The 15,797-nt window shown below is 49.2% G+C and overlaps 2 protein-coding genes across 3 annotated transcripts; one reads left to right on the forward strand and one right to left on the reverse strand.

Annotated features, from left to right (window-relative positions):
• Nucleotides 1-4,381: 4,381 nt before the first annotated feature.
• Nucleotides 4,382-9,447, forward strand: LOC140273239 (DELTA-actitoxin-Aas1a-like). 2 transcript variants are annotated; one of them, XR_011908016.1, is made up of 2 exons: nucleotides 4,382-4,644; nucleotides 8,884-8,975. XR_011908016.1 is itself a non-coding variant. In XM_072368753.1 (2 exons), exons 1-2 carry the CDS (start codon nucleotides 7,346-7,348, stop codon nucleotides 9,203-9,205), a joined length of 447 nt encoding a protein of 148 aa, XP_072224854.1. In that variant the 5' UTR covers nucleotides 7,155-7,345; the 3' UTR covers nucleotides 9,206-9,447. The 2 variants fall into 2 exon arrangements, 1 of the variants encoding a protein (XP_072224854.1); XM_072368753.1 differs by lacking the exon at nucleotides 4,382-4,644 and adding an exon at nucleotides 7,155-7,470 and having other exon boundaries at nucleotides 8,884-9,447.
• Nucleotides 9,448-10,174: 727 nt separating this feature from the next.
• On the reverse strand, nucleotides 10,175-15,147 carry LOC140273144 (interferon a3-like). Its single transcript, XM_072368662.1, has 5 exons — nucleotides 15,025-15,147; nucleotides 13,306-13,380; nucleotides 13,009-13,161; nucleotides 10,850-10,924; nucleotides 10,175-10,309 (listed from the first exon to the last, which is right to left on the reverse strand). The coding sequence occupies exons 1-5, from the start codon at nucleotides 15,145-15,147 to the stop codon at nucleotides 10,175-10,177; spliced, it is 561 nt and encodes a 186-aa protein (XP_072224763.1).
• Between the last annotated feature and the right edge of the window lie 650 nt (nucleotides 15,148-15,797).

The raw sequence follows: 15,797 nt of genomic DNA on the forward strand, positions 1-15,797 counted from the left end.
CCGAAGACGAGCTCCTTAGGCCTGAAGACGAGCTCCTTAGGCCTGAAGACGAGCTCCTTAGGCCCGAAGACGAGCTCCTTAGGCCCGAAGACGAGCTCCTTAGGCCCGAAGACGAGCTCCTTAGGCCCGAAGACGAGCTCCTTAGGCCCGAAGACGAGCTCCTTAGGCCCGAAGACGAGCTCCTAAGGCCTGAAGACGAGCTCCTTAGGCCTGAAGACGAGCTCCTAAGGCCTGAAGACGAGCTCCTTACGCCCGAAGACGAGCTCCTTAGGCCCGAAGACGAGCTCCTTAGGTCTGAAGACGAGCTCCTTAGGCCCGAAGGCGAGCTCCTTAGGCCCGAAGACGAGCTCCTTAGGCCCGAAGACGAGCTCCTTAGGCCTGAAGACGAGCTCCTTAGGCCCGAAGACGAGCTCCTTAGGCCCGAAGACGAGCTCCTTAGGCCCGATGACGAGCTCCTTAGGCCTGAAGACGAGTTTTTCTACTGTTTGTGGTAAATTTGAGTCTCTGTCAGTAACATTTTAATGAGTCAGGGGCCCCGATGCCTCAGTCCTTGGGGCCCATGTCCATTAAACAGTCAGTAATCCTCATTGTTCAAGATTTAAAGACACAAATCTGTTGGCATCTGAACATTTAAACCAGCTGACTGTGGCTGAGCTGTTACCTAAATGTTTGGTGGGCAAACCTTAGCCTGTGAGTCTGTATACTTAGATATGAGGTAAACGTTAATAAAGGGAACCAGATGTGGCTTATAAACGTTTAAGCTGATCTCAGAGCAGAGAGTCTGACTCTGGGTTGGATATTGATTGATTTATTTAGGGGACAAAGTCCTCCCTGGCGCTGCACTGCCCCCTGCTGGCCCCGGATACAAACTGTAACCACAGCCTTTGAGCTGCCAAACCTTCTTCTTCTTGTTGTGTTTTAAATAACAGATTCATTGTCTGTAGCCGGTAAGTTTCCATTTCCCGGTCAGTTCATTGGCTCTCTGCTTTTCACCAGAATTAACCCAAACTTCCTTTCTGAGAGATGACTTCCTGTTTTCACTCTGTGAGTCACGCTCTGTGGTTTCAGTATGTGGTTTTTTCGACACTCGGGGGAGTTTTGCACACATTTCTTGTTTAAGTGACATCATTCCTGCACAGACGTCCCTTCTTCATGCAAACAGCTGCAGTTTCCTTTCCCTGAACTTTGATAACTGGGGTTTCTCACGGGTTGGAGGTCAGTTTCTGCAGCAGTGCTTTATGTGGACAGTTAAACAATAACAGCTCTGCAGCTGAGATTTTAATGTTTTCCACAGTTAACATTCGTAAAGTCACCCCTGAACTCTGACCCTGAGGGGGGCACTGAGTCCTTCTCAAGCCAACCAAGAGATAAAGACTCTCCAGCAGGTGCTGGGTCTGTCCCGAGTCGTCCTCCTGGTAAAGCACCCAATCAGGGAGGCGTCTGAACAGCATCCCGACCTCAGCTGGCTCCCTCCATCAGAGGCGCAGTCCTGGTGGGGTCGGTCCGGTTGTACAGGGACCGAATGACCCGTTACCAGAGGCCCGATACCCGGTACTCCCTCAGCACCTCCCACAGGACACCTTAAAACCTTCTGCGAGGCCACCAAACACATGAAGACTGGTTGGGAGAGCTCCCCTGCACCTTCCAGTGCCCTGGTGAGTATATTTAGGGCTTTTCGCCTGCCTCTGCCTGCATGAACAAACGCCAGATGGAAGCGTTTTGGGGGCTGAGGACAGCCAGGGTGCAGACCGCCGTCTCTGGAGCTGATTTCAGTCCTTTGGAAAGTTAATCCCCTGCATGAAAGGTATTACCTCCAGTAGGGTCCTTAGGCAATGCCCCCCCACCCTACCTGCCTACCTGTAAGTCGCTTTGGATAAAAGCTTCTGCTAAATGCATAAAAACATAAACATTATCCCTGAGAACCTCCTGGATAAACCATCTTAGATACCACCATCATCATCATCAAGGCTGGTTTTGGCTGGTTTTGGCTGGTTTTGACTGGTTTTGACTGGTTTTGACTGGTTTTGGCTGGTTTTGACTGTTTTTGACTGGTTTTGGCTGGTTTTGACTGTTTTTGACTGTTTTTGGCTGGTTTTGGCTGGTTTTGACTGGTTTTGACTGTTTTTGACTGTTTTTGGCTGGTTTTGACTGGTTTTGGCTGGTTTTGGCTGGTTTTGACTGTTTTTGACTGGTTTTGACTGTTTTTGGCTGGTTTTGGCTGGTTTTGACTGGTTTTGGCTGGTTTTGACTGGTTTTGACTGTTTTTGACTGTTTTTGACTGTTTTTGGCTGGTTTTGGCTGGTTTTGACTGGTTTTGGCTGGTTTTGACTGTTTTTGACTGGTTTTGACTGGTTTTGACTGGTTTTTGGCTGGTTTTGGCTGGTTTTGACTGGTTTTGACTGGTTTTGACTGTTTTTGACTGGTTTTGACTGTTTTTGACTGTTTTTGGCTGTTTTTGGCTGGTTTTGACTGGTTTTGACTGTTTTTGACTGGTTTTGACTGTTTTTGGCTGGTTTTGGCTGGTTTTGACTGGTTTTGGCTGGTTTTGACTGGTTTTGACTGGTTTTGACTGGTTTTGGCTGGTTTTGGCTGGTTTTGGCTGGTTTTGACTGTTTTTGACTGGTTTTGACTGGTTTTGACTGGTTTTGGCTGGTTTTGACTGGTTTTGACTGTTTTTGGCTGGTTTTGGCTGGTTTTGACTGGTTTTGGCTGGTTTTGACTGTTTTTGACTGTTTTTGGCTGGTTTTGGCTGGTTTTGACTGGTTTTGACTGTTTTTGGCTGGTTTTGGCTGGTTTTGACTGGTTTTGACTGTTTTTGGCTGTTTTTGGCTGGTTTTGACTGGTTTTGACTGTTTTTGACTGTTTTTGGCTGGTTTTGGCTGGTTTTGACTGGTTTTGGCTGGTTTTGACTGTTTTTGACTGTTTTTGACTGTTTTTGGCTGTTTTTGACTGGTTTTGGCTGGTTTTGACTGGTTTTGACTGTTTTTGACTGGTTTTGGCTGGTTTTGACTGGTTTTGACTGTTTTTGACTGTTTTTGGCTGGTTTTGACTGGTTTTGACTGGTTTTGACTGGTTTTGACTGTTTTTGGCTGGTTTTGGCTGGTTTTGACTGGTTTTGGCTGGTTTTGGCTGGTTTTGACTGTTTTTGACTGGTTTTGACTGTTTTTGGCTGGTTTTGACTGGTTTTGGCTGGTTTTGGCTGGTTTTGACTGTTTTTGACTGGTTTTGACTGGTTTTGACTGGTTTTGGCTGGTTTTGACTGGTTTTGACTGTTTTTGGCTGGTTTTGGCTGGTTTTGACTGGTTTTGGCTGGTTTTGACTGTTTTTGACTGTTTTTGGCTGGTTTTGGCTGGTTTTGACTGGTTTTGACTGTTTTTGGCTGGTTTTGGCTGGTTTTGACTGGTTTTGACTGTTTTTGGCTGGTTTTGGCTGGTTTTGACTGGTTTTGGCTGGTTTTGACTGTTTTTGACTGTTTTTGACTGTTTTTGGCTGTTTTTGACTGGTTTTGACTGGTTTTGACTGGTTTTGACTGTTTTTGACTGGTTTTGGCTGGTTTTGACTGGTTTTGACTGTTTTTGACTGTTTTTGGCTGGTTTTGACTGTTTTTGGCTGGTTTTGACTGGTTTTGACTGGTTTTGACTGGTTTTGACTGTTTTTGGCTGGTTTTGACTGGTTTTGACAGGTTTTGACTGTTTTTGGCTGGTTTTGACTGGTTTTGACTGGTTTTGGCTGTTTCTGGTGGTCCAGGATCGGTTCTGTTTCAGTTTGATCACGTTTCCTGTCTCAGCTTCATCCGTCTGAATATCAGGTTTCCTTCGTATTTCTGTTCATCTGAATGTATGCAGCTGTGTTTGAGATGAATTCCAGATGTTGACGACTGGAACAAACTGAATTAATTAGATTAAACTGTCACCAAATGTTTTTAAATCCAGGTAACTCATCCAGTTGCCTGGTTGAAGTCGGTCTGTTTCCTTATCTGGAACTGGTCCGACCCGCCTGCAGCTGGACTCCTGACAGACCTGCCATTTATTTAGTATCTGAGTCACTGAACAGCTGTTTTTAACCATGACTGAGGTCAGCTGATGCAAAGCTGTGAGCTGCTCATGAACTTCGGATCAACCCGACCTCAGAGTTTATTTTCCTCGTGTCGTTTAGTTTCTACAGTTTTATCCAAATCGTTGCAGTTTTGCTGCACTTTGGTCAACACTTGATTAAAGAAAAGAAGCCAAAGTGGCAGGAAATGCAGAAAAACTAAAGAGCTGACTTAACTAGAGAGCAATACAGCCGAGAACAAGGAAGGAAATCAGCGGGTTTTGACCCAGGAGGAGCTGCTGATGAAGGTGAGCCACACCTGAATAGGGTCTGTTTGTTTCTGCATCTGCTTCAGCATTACCCCGGAGCTCTGGAAGGAGCTCACAGCATCCTTTTGGTCTGACTCTGCATCGATCTGAACGCTTTTATGCAAAAAACAAAGCAACTTTTCTGTGTTTGGTTTCGGTTTTTAGAGGAGGATCAGAGAATCGTTTCCTGTCATCACGTCAGATGAGTTTTCCTGAGGAAACCTCGCCCACCAGCAGCTGCTGAGCTCTGATTTCACTTTGAAAAGCCCAGCCGAGGGTAATTTTCTGTCTGAAGGGGAAAGGCGTAAGTAATTCGTCTGTATTTCTGAATTTCTCTCCAGCTGTTTGACTGGTTTTGACTGGTTTTGACTGGTTTTGACTGGTTTTGACTGTTTTTGACTGTTTTTGGCTGTTTTTGACTGGTTTTGACTGGTTTTGACTGTTTTTGGCTGGTTTTGACTGGTTTTGACTGGTTTTGACTGTTTTTGGCTGGTTTTGACTGGTTTTGACTGGTTTTGGCTGTTTTTGACTGTTTTTGGCTGTTTTTGACTGGTTTTGACTGGTTTTGACTGGTTTTGACTGTTTTTGACTGGTTTTGACTGGTTTTGACTGGTTTTGACTGTTTGACTGTTTTTGGCTGGTTTTGACTGGTTTTGACTGGTTTTGACTGGTTTTGACTGTTTTTGGCTGGTTTTGACTGGTTTTGACTGGTTTTGACTGTTTTTGGCTGGTTTTGACTGGTTTTGACTGGTTTTGGCTGTTTTTGGCTGGTTTTGACTGGTTTTGACTGGTTTTGGCTGGTTTTGGCTGGTTTTGACTGGTCCAGGATCGGTTCTGTTTCAGTTTGATCACGTTTCCTGTCTCAGCTTCATCCGTCTGAATATCAGGTTTCCTTCGTATTTCTGTTCATCTGAATGTATGCAGCTGTGTTTGAGATGAATTCCAGATGTTGACGACTGGAACAAACTGAATTAATTAGATTAAACTGTCACCAAATGTTTTTAAATCCAGGTTAAAAACATTCCTTTTCTCATGTGTTTATGCATGAAATCTGCAGGATATCTTTTAACTTCTCCAGACTGTTTTTAATCATTTTAACTATTTTATTTGTTTCTCTTCATATTCTTTATGTATTTTAAAGCTTCTTCCCGCTGCGATGCTTTCATTTTATTCAAAGCACTTTGAATTGTTTCTGCATGAAATGTGCCACAAATAAACTTGAGTCAGAGCGGCTCGCTGTGTGCAAACGACTGAACAGACGGAGCATTTTCAGCCAAAGAATCTGTTACAGAACGTGTTTGCACATCTGTGGTGGCGCACACAGATGTTACATCTGAGTGGTGCGGATGGTCCGACCACATGCTGCAGAGCGCCTTTACGCCTCAGTGACAGGAGAAACTGACTCAGACTGAGGATCAGGACGCAGACAGACGGGTCCACTGGGCCAATGGCTCTGAAAACACGGATCTTACTCCGGTTCCCTCGGCTCGCCTCGACCCAGCTGCAGAAACGGCAGCTTTTCTGCTGCAGGAGGAGGTTTTTACACATTAAGAACTCTCTGAGCACGAGAAGGCAGCATGTTGGTGTCTTTGAAGGGAAAACAGACAAATCTCTCTCACTGCTTTAAGCAGCTTGGTTCCCCGTCCAGTCAGAGCTCCATCAGCTGTAAATAGTTTGGCTGAACCAGCAATCAGCTTTTAGGTCTCACCTCCCTCCACATCTGGTTCCCTGAACAGGGTCCTGCAGGTTTTAGATGTTCGGCCGCTTCAACATGAGCTGATTCAGATGAACATGAGCCGGTTTGTGCAGAACTTCAGTGACTCTGAGGCACTGTTTTCCTCCCGTTTAATCTATCCTCCGTGAGAAGAGTTGGACCAGAGCTGACAGGTCTGCTCTTTCCTAAAATCAGAAACCACCTGAGAGAAAGAGAGACGCTGTGGATGAGGTTAAACTCCTGTTAGAGACTGATAACAAACTGGAGCTGAAAGGTCAGCTGAAAGCGGCGCTACGGCTGCATTTTCTGGTTTAAAACTGAGAAACAAAAAGCTCCAAATGACTAGATGCTGTGAAGCATAAAAAGTAAAGTTCCACCTGCCCCAAACTGCCCAAAACCGCCTTCTGGAAACATCCATCCATCCATTTTCTGTACCGTCAACCCGTCGGTCGGGCAGCGGGGGGGGCTGGAGCCAGCAGCCATCGGGCGAAAGGCCGGCTGGACAGGTCCCTTCTGGAACCAGTTTTATTAAATATGAAAGAGAATCTCTTGTTCCGGTAGCTGGAAACTTGGGTGTCATGACTGAAGACCTTTAAAGCTGCTGATCTCCCAGATATCAGATCTCTATACCGTCTATCTTTAGGAAACTCTGCCTCCGACCCGGCTCTGAGAGCCTCTCCTGCCCTGCACCTCCCTGACTGCTGCCTTCCATCTCTGCTCTGTCACCCCCGACAGAGGCTGCTTTCCTTCCATGTAGCTCTTTGTTAGCTTTGCCGTTAGCTCTGATGTTACATCCTGTCAGAAAAATTCTCTCAAAATTAGGCTCAGAGTCGCTGGAGACGATGAACACAAAACATTTATTCCTTGCAAGAAAGAGACGAGTCGGCCCAACCTGTCAGGAAGCTGCTCAGAGTTTTCTGGATAACTAAATGGTCCTGTTGCTATTTATATTGTTTATGTTTGGCATTACGCCATTTAATATTATGGGAAGACAGTCAAAACACCTTTGCTTCATACATAGTATTATGAGAACCAAAAGACAGCAGGAGCCCCCCCCCCCCCCCCCCCCCCATCACAGAAACTCTTATTTTTGCAGCTTTTCTCATAGTATAACTCTATAATTTTTCTAACACATCTATCTTTAGGAAACTCAGCTCTTAGAGAGCATCTCCTGCCCTGCACCTCCCTGACTGCTGCTTTCCTTCCATGTAGCTCTTTGTTAGCTTTGCCGTTAGCTCTGATCCTCATTGGTAAGTGACTTTGGATAAAAGCTAAACGCAGGACCATAAATATGACGTCAGTGTTCTGGTTCCGCCTCTGTTTCCCTGCACAGGTTCCAGAGATGAGTATTCCATCTCACCGCCAGTGTTCCCTGGAGATCAAGAACAAGAGCTCCAAGTACACGCTGTCTGAGCCGCTGAGAGTCCCGCCGCCACCGCCGCAGACGCCATTTTGGTTCTGAGCCTCGAACAGGACCAGAACCAACAGATGTGGAGCAGTCGGTGCTCAGCTCTGTGCCTAAAGGCTGACTGATGGTGTCACCAAGCATCACTGCTTCCATTAGGAAATCAGAGGAAAGAAACCGAAGGAACCACAAAACTGATTTAGCAGTCAGGAGAGCACGTCCCGGCATCTGAGGGGTCAGAGTTCAGAGGGCAGGCATCTGAGGGGTCAGAGTTCAGAGGGCAGGCATCTGAAGGGTCAGAGTTCAGAGGGCAGGCATCTGAGGGGTCAGAGTTCAGAGGGCAGGCATCTGAAGGGTCAGAGTTCAGAGGGCAGGCATCTGAGGGGTCAGAGTTCAGAGGGCAGGCATCTGAGGGGTCAGAGTTCAGAGGGCAGGCATCTGAGGGGTCAGAGTTCAGAGGGCAGGCATCTGAGGGGTCAGAGTTCAGAGGGCAGGCATCTGAGGGGTCAGAGTTCAGAGGGCAGGTATCTGAGGGGTCAGAGTTCAGAGGGCAGGTATCTGAGGGGTCAGAGTTCAGAGGGCAGGTATCTGAGGGGTCAGAGTTCAGAGGGCAGGCATCTGAGGGGTCAGAGTTCAGAGGGCAGGTATCTGAGGGGTCAGAGTTCAGAGGGCAGGTATCTGAGGGGTCAGAGTTCAGAGGGCAGGCATCTGAAGGGTCAGAGTTCAGAGGGCAGGTATCTGAGGGGTCAGAGTTCAGAGGGCAGGTATCTGAGGGGTCAGAGTTCAGAGGGCAGGCATCTGAAGGGTCAGAGTTCAGACAGAATGACCAGAGCAGAAAGCAGAGAAAGAACAAAGTTCAGACTTTATGGAGCACAGAAGCGGCCAAAATCTGAAACCAGAACAAAAATATATCCATGGCAAAATAAATAAGATCATAAATTTTACTGAAATTCATTTATGCAAAAACAATTGAACAGAATATGAAATAAATACATTTCTGAGCTTTAATCTTAAATGCCATTTATTTCAGTTTGACTCTGTTTTATTTATTATTTTAACTGGAATACATTTAATTGCTTTCTTTGTTTATATGTTGCTTTATTTATTTTTTATTCCTTTAAATACACCCCCCATGTATTTCCTCATTATGCAAATGAGGGGGCGGGGTTTCAGAGGCCTTCACAGCCACAGAGACAGGAAGTCAGGAAGGCTAACAGCGTTAGCAACTAGATTAGCTTGCTTTCTAAACAACTGCTATTTAACTCCAAACAATCAGGGACAAAGAACACAGAGTGTCTCGGTTTGTTGAACCATCTGAGTCGTAGCTTCAGAACCAGAAGTACCAGAATCTATCCTCTGATGTTCGACCTGCTTGTTCTGTGGTTGTTCAGGACTGACTGTCTGTTGCTGTCTCCTCTGTCCAGAGTCCATCTCATCAGCGGGAACTGTGAGGTTCCCCTGCCGCCGACGCTCGGCCCGTCTGAAACCGGCACCGCCCTCTTCATCAAGGCGCCGCACACAGCCTGCGGGTCGGTGGGCATCCTGACCTACGACCTCCTGCAGGAGTCCAGCCGTCAGTTCAGGGGCAGGATGGCGGTGATGTTCTCCGTTCCTTATGACTTCGTGCTTTACTCCAGCTGGTACGGGGTGGGGGTGCTCGGCAGGGACATGCTGTGCAACAAAGAGCTGTTCAGCGGGTTTGGGGTTCAGGGTTTGTCCGGGGCCAAGCCAAAGGGCCCAGTCTGACCCGGTTCTGAGGGTGGAGGTCTGTGACAACTGAGAGCTGCTGCTCCTTCCTCTGCCTCCAGCTGTCCCAGTAACAGGTTCAGGGGTTTGTCTCCTGAGTCTGAGCAGCAAATTTCCTCTGAATTCTTCTTCAAAAGCATGAAATAATTTGAGCAAACTGACAACTGAGAAGCAGTGGGGTCCAGAATCACTCTGTGGTTGAACCAGCAACCTCCTGACTGAGAGGAGGGCTCTGTGTCCCCCTGAGCTGCAGCTTATGACCCCCACTGCTGCAGCTGCAAACATCTGCATGTGTGTTCTGAGTCTGCAATAAATGCCGAGTGTAACACGATTCCGTTGTCTTTGTTTTACATAGAGCGAGATAATCAGCTCAGGTTTAACGCTTTGATGGAAGATTTCACAGCTGCAGGCAGCCAGGAGCCAAATCTGCCCAAATAACATCGGACTGGACGGTTCTGAAGGGCTGAACACCTGTCCAGGTGGACCCCGCCTCTCATTCTGACACCTGGGCAATGCTCCGCCCCTCACCGTCATGCAGCAGGATGTAGGAAGGTGGAAGGTGCATAAGGAAGCTGGTTCTCCCTGGGAGTAAATGTGAGACGAAGGTCCTCAGGAGGTGTTTCTGTTGTGTGGAGCCTGAAGATGTCAGTCTGTGACTGTGGCTCAGGTCATTCATGCTCTTTTAAACCATGGTTTAAAAGCCATTTAAACCATTCTTACATCACAGAAGTGTGTGATTGCATATAAAAGATTAGGGAAAGAGAACCCTGACAGACTCAGGTGAAAGAAGAGAACACAAACTGCAGCGATGAGCTGAACTTTATTTTTTAAAACCATAAGAAAATACAAAAATATCAAAGAGAGACTACATTCAGTCAATAAATATATGAATAACAGGAAATAAATAGGCTTACATAAATAAATAAATAATAAAATTAAAACATGAGAAAGTGAATCTGTTCCAGAGGATCAAAGGGTGCTGCTGTCTGCAGGGCGCCCCCTGCTGGCGGCTGATGCTTTCACCAGGTTCCCCAGAAGGTCCAGCCTGTCCAGGTGATCCTTGGTCTCCCTTCTCAGCAGCTCCCAGGAGGCTGCGCTGCCCCCCTGTGGACAAAGATGGTACTATAGTCAGTAAATTCAATACTACAAACAGTCCTACAGTCAGTCCTACAGTCGGACCTACAGTCAGTCCTACAGTCAGACCTACAGTCAGTCCTACAGTCAGTCCTACAGTCAGTCCTACAGTCAGACCTACAGTCAGTCCTACAGTCAGTCCTACAGTCAGTCCTACAGTCAGTCCTACAGTCAGACCTACAGTCAGTCCTACAGTCAGTCCTACAGCCAGACCTACAGTCAGTCCTACAGTCGGACCTACAGTCAGACCTACAGTCAGTCCTACAGTCAGTCCTACAGTCAGACCTACAGTCAGACCTACAGTCAGTCCTACAGTCAGACCTACAGTCAGTCCTACAGTCAGTCCTACAGTCAGTCCTACAGTCAGACCTACAGTCGGACCTACAGTCAGACCTACAGTCAGACCTACAGTCAGTCCTACAGTCAGTCCTACAGTCAGTCCTACAGTCAGTCCTACAGTCGGACTAAACTCAGCCCTACGGTGGGTAACAGAGCAGTACTTGAACTCACCGGGCAGCTCAGAGTGCTGTTTTTCAGCCTCCTGTAGTAATTCCTCAGTCTGCTGTCTGTTCGCTTTTTCGGCACCTGGAAACCAAAAGGAACACTTCAGATTGTGTTTGTGATACAAAGAGGAAGAGAAGAGGCGTTCAAGGTTCAGACAGAGCAGCCGAAATCTGTCCGATACAGAGGAAGAGAAGAGGCGTTCAAGGTTCAGACAGAGCAGCCGAAATCTGACCGATACAGAGAGGAAGAGAAGAGGCGTTCAAGGTTCAGACAGAGCAGCCGAAATCTGTCCGATACAGAGGAAGAGAAGAGGCGTTCAAGGTTCAGACAGAGCAGCCGAAATCTGTGCGATACAGAGGAAGAGAAGAGGCGTTCAAGGTTCAGACAGAGCAGCCGAAATCTGTCCGATGCAGAGGAAGAGAAGAGGCGTTCAAGGTTCAGACAGAGCAGCCGAAATCTGTCCGATACAGAGAGGAAGAGAAGAGGCGTTCAAGGTTCAGACAGAGCAGCCGAAATCTGTCCGATACAAAGAGGAAGAGAAGAGGCGTTCAAGGTTCAGACAGAGCAGCCGAAATCTGTCCGATACAAAGAGGAAGAGAAGAGGCGTTCAAGGTTCAGACAGAGCAGCCGAAATCTGTCCGATACAGAGGAAGAGAAGAGGCGTTCAAGGTTCAGACAGAGCAGCCGAAATCTGTCCGATACAGAGAGGAAGAGACGAGGCGTTCAAGGTTCAGACAGAGCAGCCGAAATCTGTCCGATACAGAGAGGAAGAGAAGAGGCGTTCAAGGTTCAGACAGAGCAGCCGAAATCTGTCCGATACAGAGAGGAAGAGAAGAGGCGTTCAAGGTTCAGACAGAGCAGCCGAAATCTGTCCGATACAGAGAGGAAGAGAAGAGGCGTTCAAGGTTCAGACAGAGCAGCCGAAATCTGTGCGATACAAAGAGGAAGAGAAGAGGCGTTCAAGGTTCAGACAGAGCGGCCGAAATCTGTGCGATACAAAGAGGAAGAGAAGAGGCGTTCAAGGTTCAGACAGAGCAGCCGAGTTCAGTGCGATACAGAGAGGAAGAGAAGAGGCGTTCAAGGTTCAGACAGAGCAGCCGAAATCTGTCCGATACAGAGAGGAAGAGAAGAGGCGTTCAAGGTTCAGACAGAGCAGCCAAAATCTGTCCGATACAGAGAGGAAGAGAAGAGGCGTTCAAGGTTCAGACAGAGCAGCCGAAATCTGTCCGATACAGAGAGGAAGAGAAGAGGCGTTCAAGGTTCAGACAGAGCAGCCGAAATCTGTCCGATACAGAGGAAGAGAAGAGGCGTTCAAGGTTCAGACAGAGCAACCGAAATCTGTCCGATACAGAGAGGAAGAGAAGAGGCGTTCAAGGTTCAGACAGAGCAGCCGAAATCTGTCCGATACAGAGAGGAAGAGAAGAGGCGTTCAAGGTTCAGACAGAGCAGCCGAAATCTGTCCGATACAAAGAGGAAGAGAAGAGGCGTTCAAGGTTCAGACAGAGCGGCCGAAATCTGTGCGATACAAAGAGGAAGAGAAGAGGCGTTCAAGGTTCAGACAGAGCAGCCGAAATCTGTCCGATACAGAGAGGAAGAGAAGAGGCGTTCAAGGTTCAGACAGAGCAGCCGAAATCTGTCCGATACAGAGAGGAAGAGAAGAGGCGTTCAAGGTTCAGACAGAGCAGCCGAAATCTGTCCGATACAGAGGAAGAGAAGAGGCGTTCAAGGTTCAGACAGAGCAACCGAAATCTGTCCGATACAGAGAGGAAGAGAAGAGGCGTTCAAGGTTCAGACAGAGCAGCCGAAATCTGTCCGATACAGAGAGGAAGAGAAGAGGCGTTCAAGGTTCAGACAGAGCAGCCGAAATCTGTCCGATACAGAGAGGAAGAGAAGAGGCGTTCAAGGTTCAGACTAAGCAGCCGAGTTCAGTGAATAAAGAGGAAGAGAAGAGGCGTTCAAGGTTCAGACAGAGCAGCCGAAATCTGACCGATACAGAGAGGAAGAGAAGAGTTGATAAAGCTAAACATTGCGCTGAGAGCAGGTGCAGCAGAGTTTGCTTCAGTTCTATCGGCTGAGTTTGCTTCAGGTCTATCGGCTGAGTTTGCTTCAGTTCTATCGGCTGAGTTCAGCTCAGAGCAGGAAGCAGTAAAAGGACTTTGACTCACGCAGCTGCTGAGCTCCACCACCTGTCTGTGGAGGCTCTCCAGGAACTGTGTGGTTTTCCTGGTGTCCCAGTTAGCAGAGGAGTGGTTGTTACTGCGGAACAGAAGGTAAATCTGCTCCAGACTGTCCCTGATGAAAAGCAGCTGGGACTCCAGCTGAAGACACACGGAGACACAGGGGTGAGCTGCAGCCCTCTGATTGGCCGACAGAGTCGGCGTCCTCAGCAGCGTTTGTAAACATGTAAACAGAAACATTCCCCAACAGGCTGAGGGTGAGAAACGAGATGACTGATTGATTACCCCTTTCTTCTCCACTTGTGCATACAGTTTGTAGGGAAATGGAACTGGACTCTCCTGGTCAGTGAACGCACCGCCCTGAAACAGGAAGAGACGATGCTTCGGTTACTCGCCCCCGACTCCTCCGGCACTCACACCTCTTTAAGTTTACGGACACAAAGCTGCACATAAACAGAGTAAAAGGCACCTGGAACACCCTGAGGAGATATCTGAAGCCTCTCAGGAACCTTTAAAAACATTCAAGGATCATAAAGCGCCCTCCAGGACCCTGGAAATCTCCCAAGAACCCTAGAAGCCTCCCAAGGACCCTGGAAGCCTCCCAAAGACCCTGGAAGCGCCCTCCAGGACCCTAGAAGCCTCCCAAGGACCCCGGAAGCCCCCTCCAGGACCCTGGAAATCTCCCAAGGACCCTGGAAGCAACCTCCAGGACCCTAGAAACCTCCCAAGGACCGTGGAAGCAACCTCCAGGACCCTAGAAGCCTCCCAAGGACCCTGGAAGCGCCCTCCAGGACCCTAGAAACCTCCCAAGGACCGTGGAAGCGCCCTCCAGGACCCTAGAAGCCTCCCAAGGACCCTGGAAGCAACCTCCAGGACCCTAGAAACCTCCCAAGGACCATGGAAGCAACCTCCATAGCACCCTGGAAGCCTCCCAAGGACCCTGGAAGCGCCCTCCAGGACCCTAGAAACCTCTCAAGGACCCTGGAAGCCCCCTCCAGGACCCTAGAAACCTCCCAAGGACCGTGGAAGCAACCTCCAGGACCCTAGAAGCCTCCCAAAGACCCTGGAAGCCCCCTCCAGGACCCTAGAAGCCTCCATAGCACCCTGGAAGCCTCCCAAGGACCCTAGAAGCCCCCTCCAGGACCCTGAAAGCGCCCTCCAGGACCCTGAAAGCCCCCTCCAGGACCCTGAAAGCGCCCTCCAGGACCCTGAAAGCGCCCTCCAGGACCCTGAAAGCCTCCCAAGGACCCTGAAAGCCCCCTCCAGGACCCTAGAAGCCTCCATAGCACCCTGGAAGCCTCCCAAGGACCCTGGAAGCGCCCTCCAGGACCCTAGAAACCTCCCAAGGACCGTGGAAGCAACCTCCAGGATCCTGGAAGCCTCCCAAGGACCCTGAAAGCCCCCTCCAGGACCCTAGAAGCCTCCATAGCACCCTAGAAACCTCCCAAGGACCCTGAAAGCCCCCTCCAGGACCCTAGAAGCCTCCATAGCACCCTGGAAGCCCTCCAATGACCCTGAAAGTGCCCTCCAGGACCCTGGAAGCCTCCCAAGGACCCTGGAAGTGCCCTCCAGGACCCTGAAAGCCTCCCAATGACCCTAAAAGTGCCCTCCAGGACCCTGGAAGCCCCCTCCAGGACCCTGGAAGCCTCCCAAGGACCCTGGAAGCGCCCTCCAGGACCCTGGAAGCCTCCCAAGGACCCTAAAAGTGCCCTCCAGGACCCTGGAAGCCCCCTCCAGGACCCTGGAAGCCTCCCAAGGACCCTGGAAGCCTCCCAAGGACCCTAGAAGCCTCCATAGCACCCTGGAAGCCTCCCAAGGACCCTGGAAGCGCCCTCCAGGACCCTAGAAACCTCCCAAGGACCGTGGAAGCAACCTCCAGGACCCTAGAAGCCTCCCAAGGACCCTAGAAGCCTCCATAGCACCCTGGAAGCCTCCCAAGGACCCTGGAAGCGCCCTCCAGGACCCTGGAAGCCTCCCAAGGACCCCTGTACTCACTGTACTCACCATGAGTTCCACGAGAGTCACCGAGCTGTTTCTCAGGTCGCTGTACTCTGTGAGCCAATCACAGCAGAGCGCAGAGGTCAGGACGCTGCAGAGGGCGAGGAGCGGGCCGGTGTGGCTGAACATGGCGGCGATGAGGACGCTGGAGACGAGGACGGTGCAGCAGAGGAGTTGAGCCGTGCTTCTGACATGCTGCTGGTCTGAGGGAAGACTTTTATTTTTCAGACAGGAAACAGAAAACGAGTGAAAGGAGAGTGAAAGGCAGAAAGTCCCAGAGTGTTTCCACTCTCAGTTTCCACTCACACCTGAGCAGGTGCTGCAGCTCAGCCACAGAGCACCCAGGAGCACCCAGGAGCACCCAGGAGCACCCAGGAGCACCCAGGAGCACCCAGGAGCACCCAGGAGCACCCAGGAGCACCCAGGACTCAACCAGCTCCTCTCTGATTACATGGAGCCCATCTCTGCTGAACCAGCAAGAATGATGCTCCAGTCCCAGGGGCTTTTATTGCTTCTGATCACTTATTGATTACACTGGGATTGATCACAGTTCTGCCGCTTCCGGTGGACCCGCAGCACCTCTTTCAGTCTGTTTTCCTGCTGCCTGGAAGTTCCTCACTTTCTCTTTCCAATTCTACAGGAAGGGACGTGTTCTTCACAATAAGAGCGGACCGTTTGTCGCCTGGTGATCAGTGATCAATAAGAGCAGAATCAATCATCTGAAACAAGCAAAAACATAAAAACTGTGGAAAATCTGGTCTTTACTGATTAAATCCAGA

This window comes from Leuresthes tenuis, unplaced genomic scaffold, assembly GCF_036924035.1.
Source record: "Leuresthes tenuis unplaced genomic scaffold, fLeuTen1.0.hap1 SCAF_17, whole genome shotgun sequence".
In the NCBI taxonomy this organism is placed as follows: domain Eukaryota; kingdom Metazoa; phylum Chordata; class Actinopteri; order Atheriniformes; family Atherinopsidae; genus Leuresthes; species Leuresthes tenuis.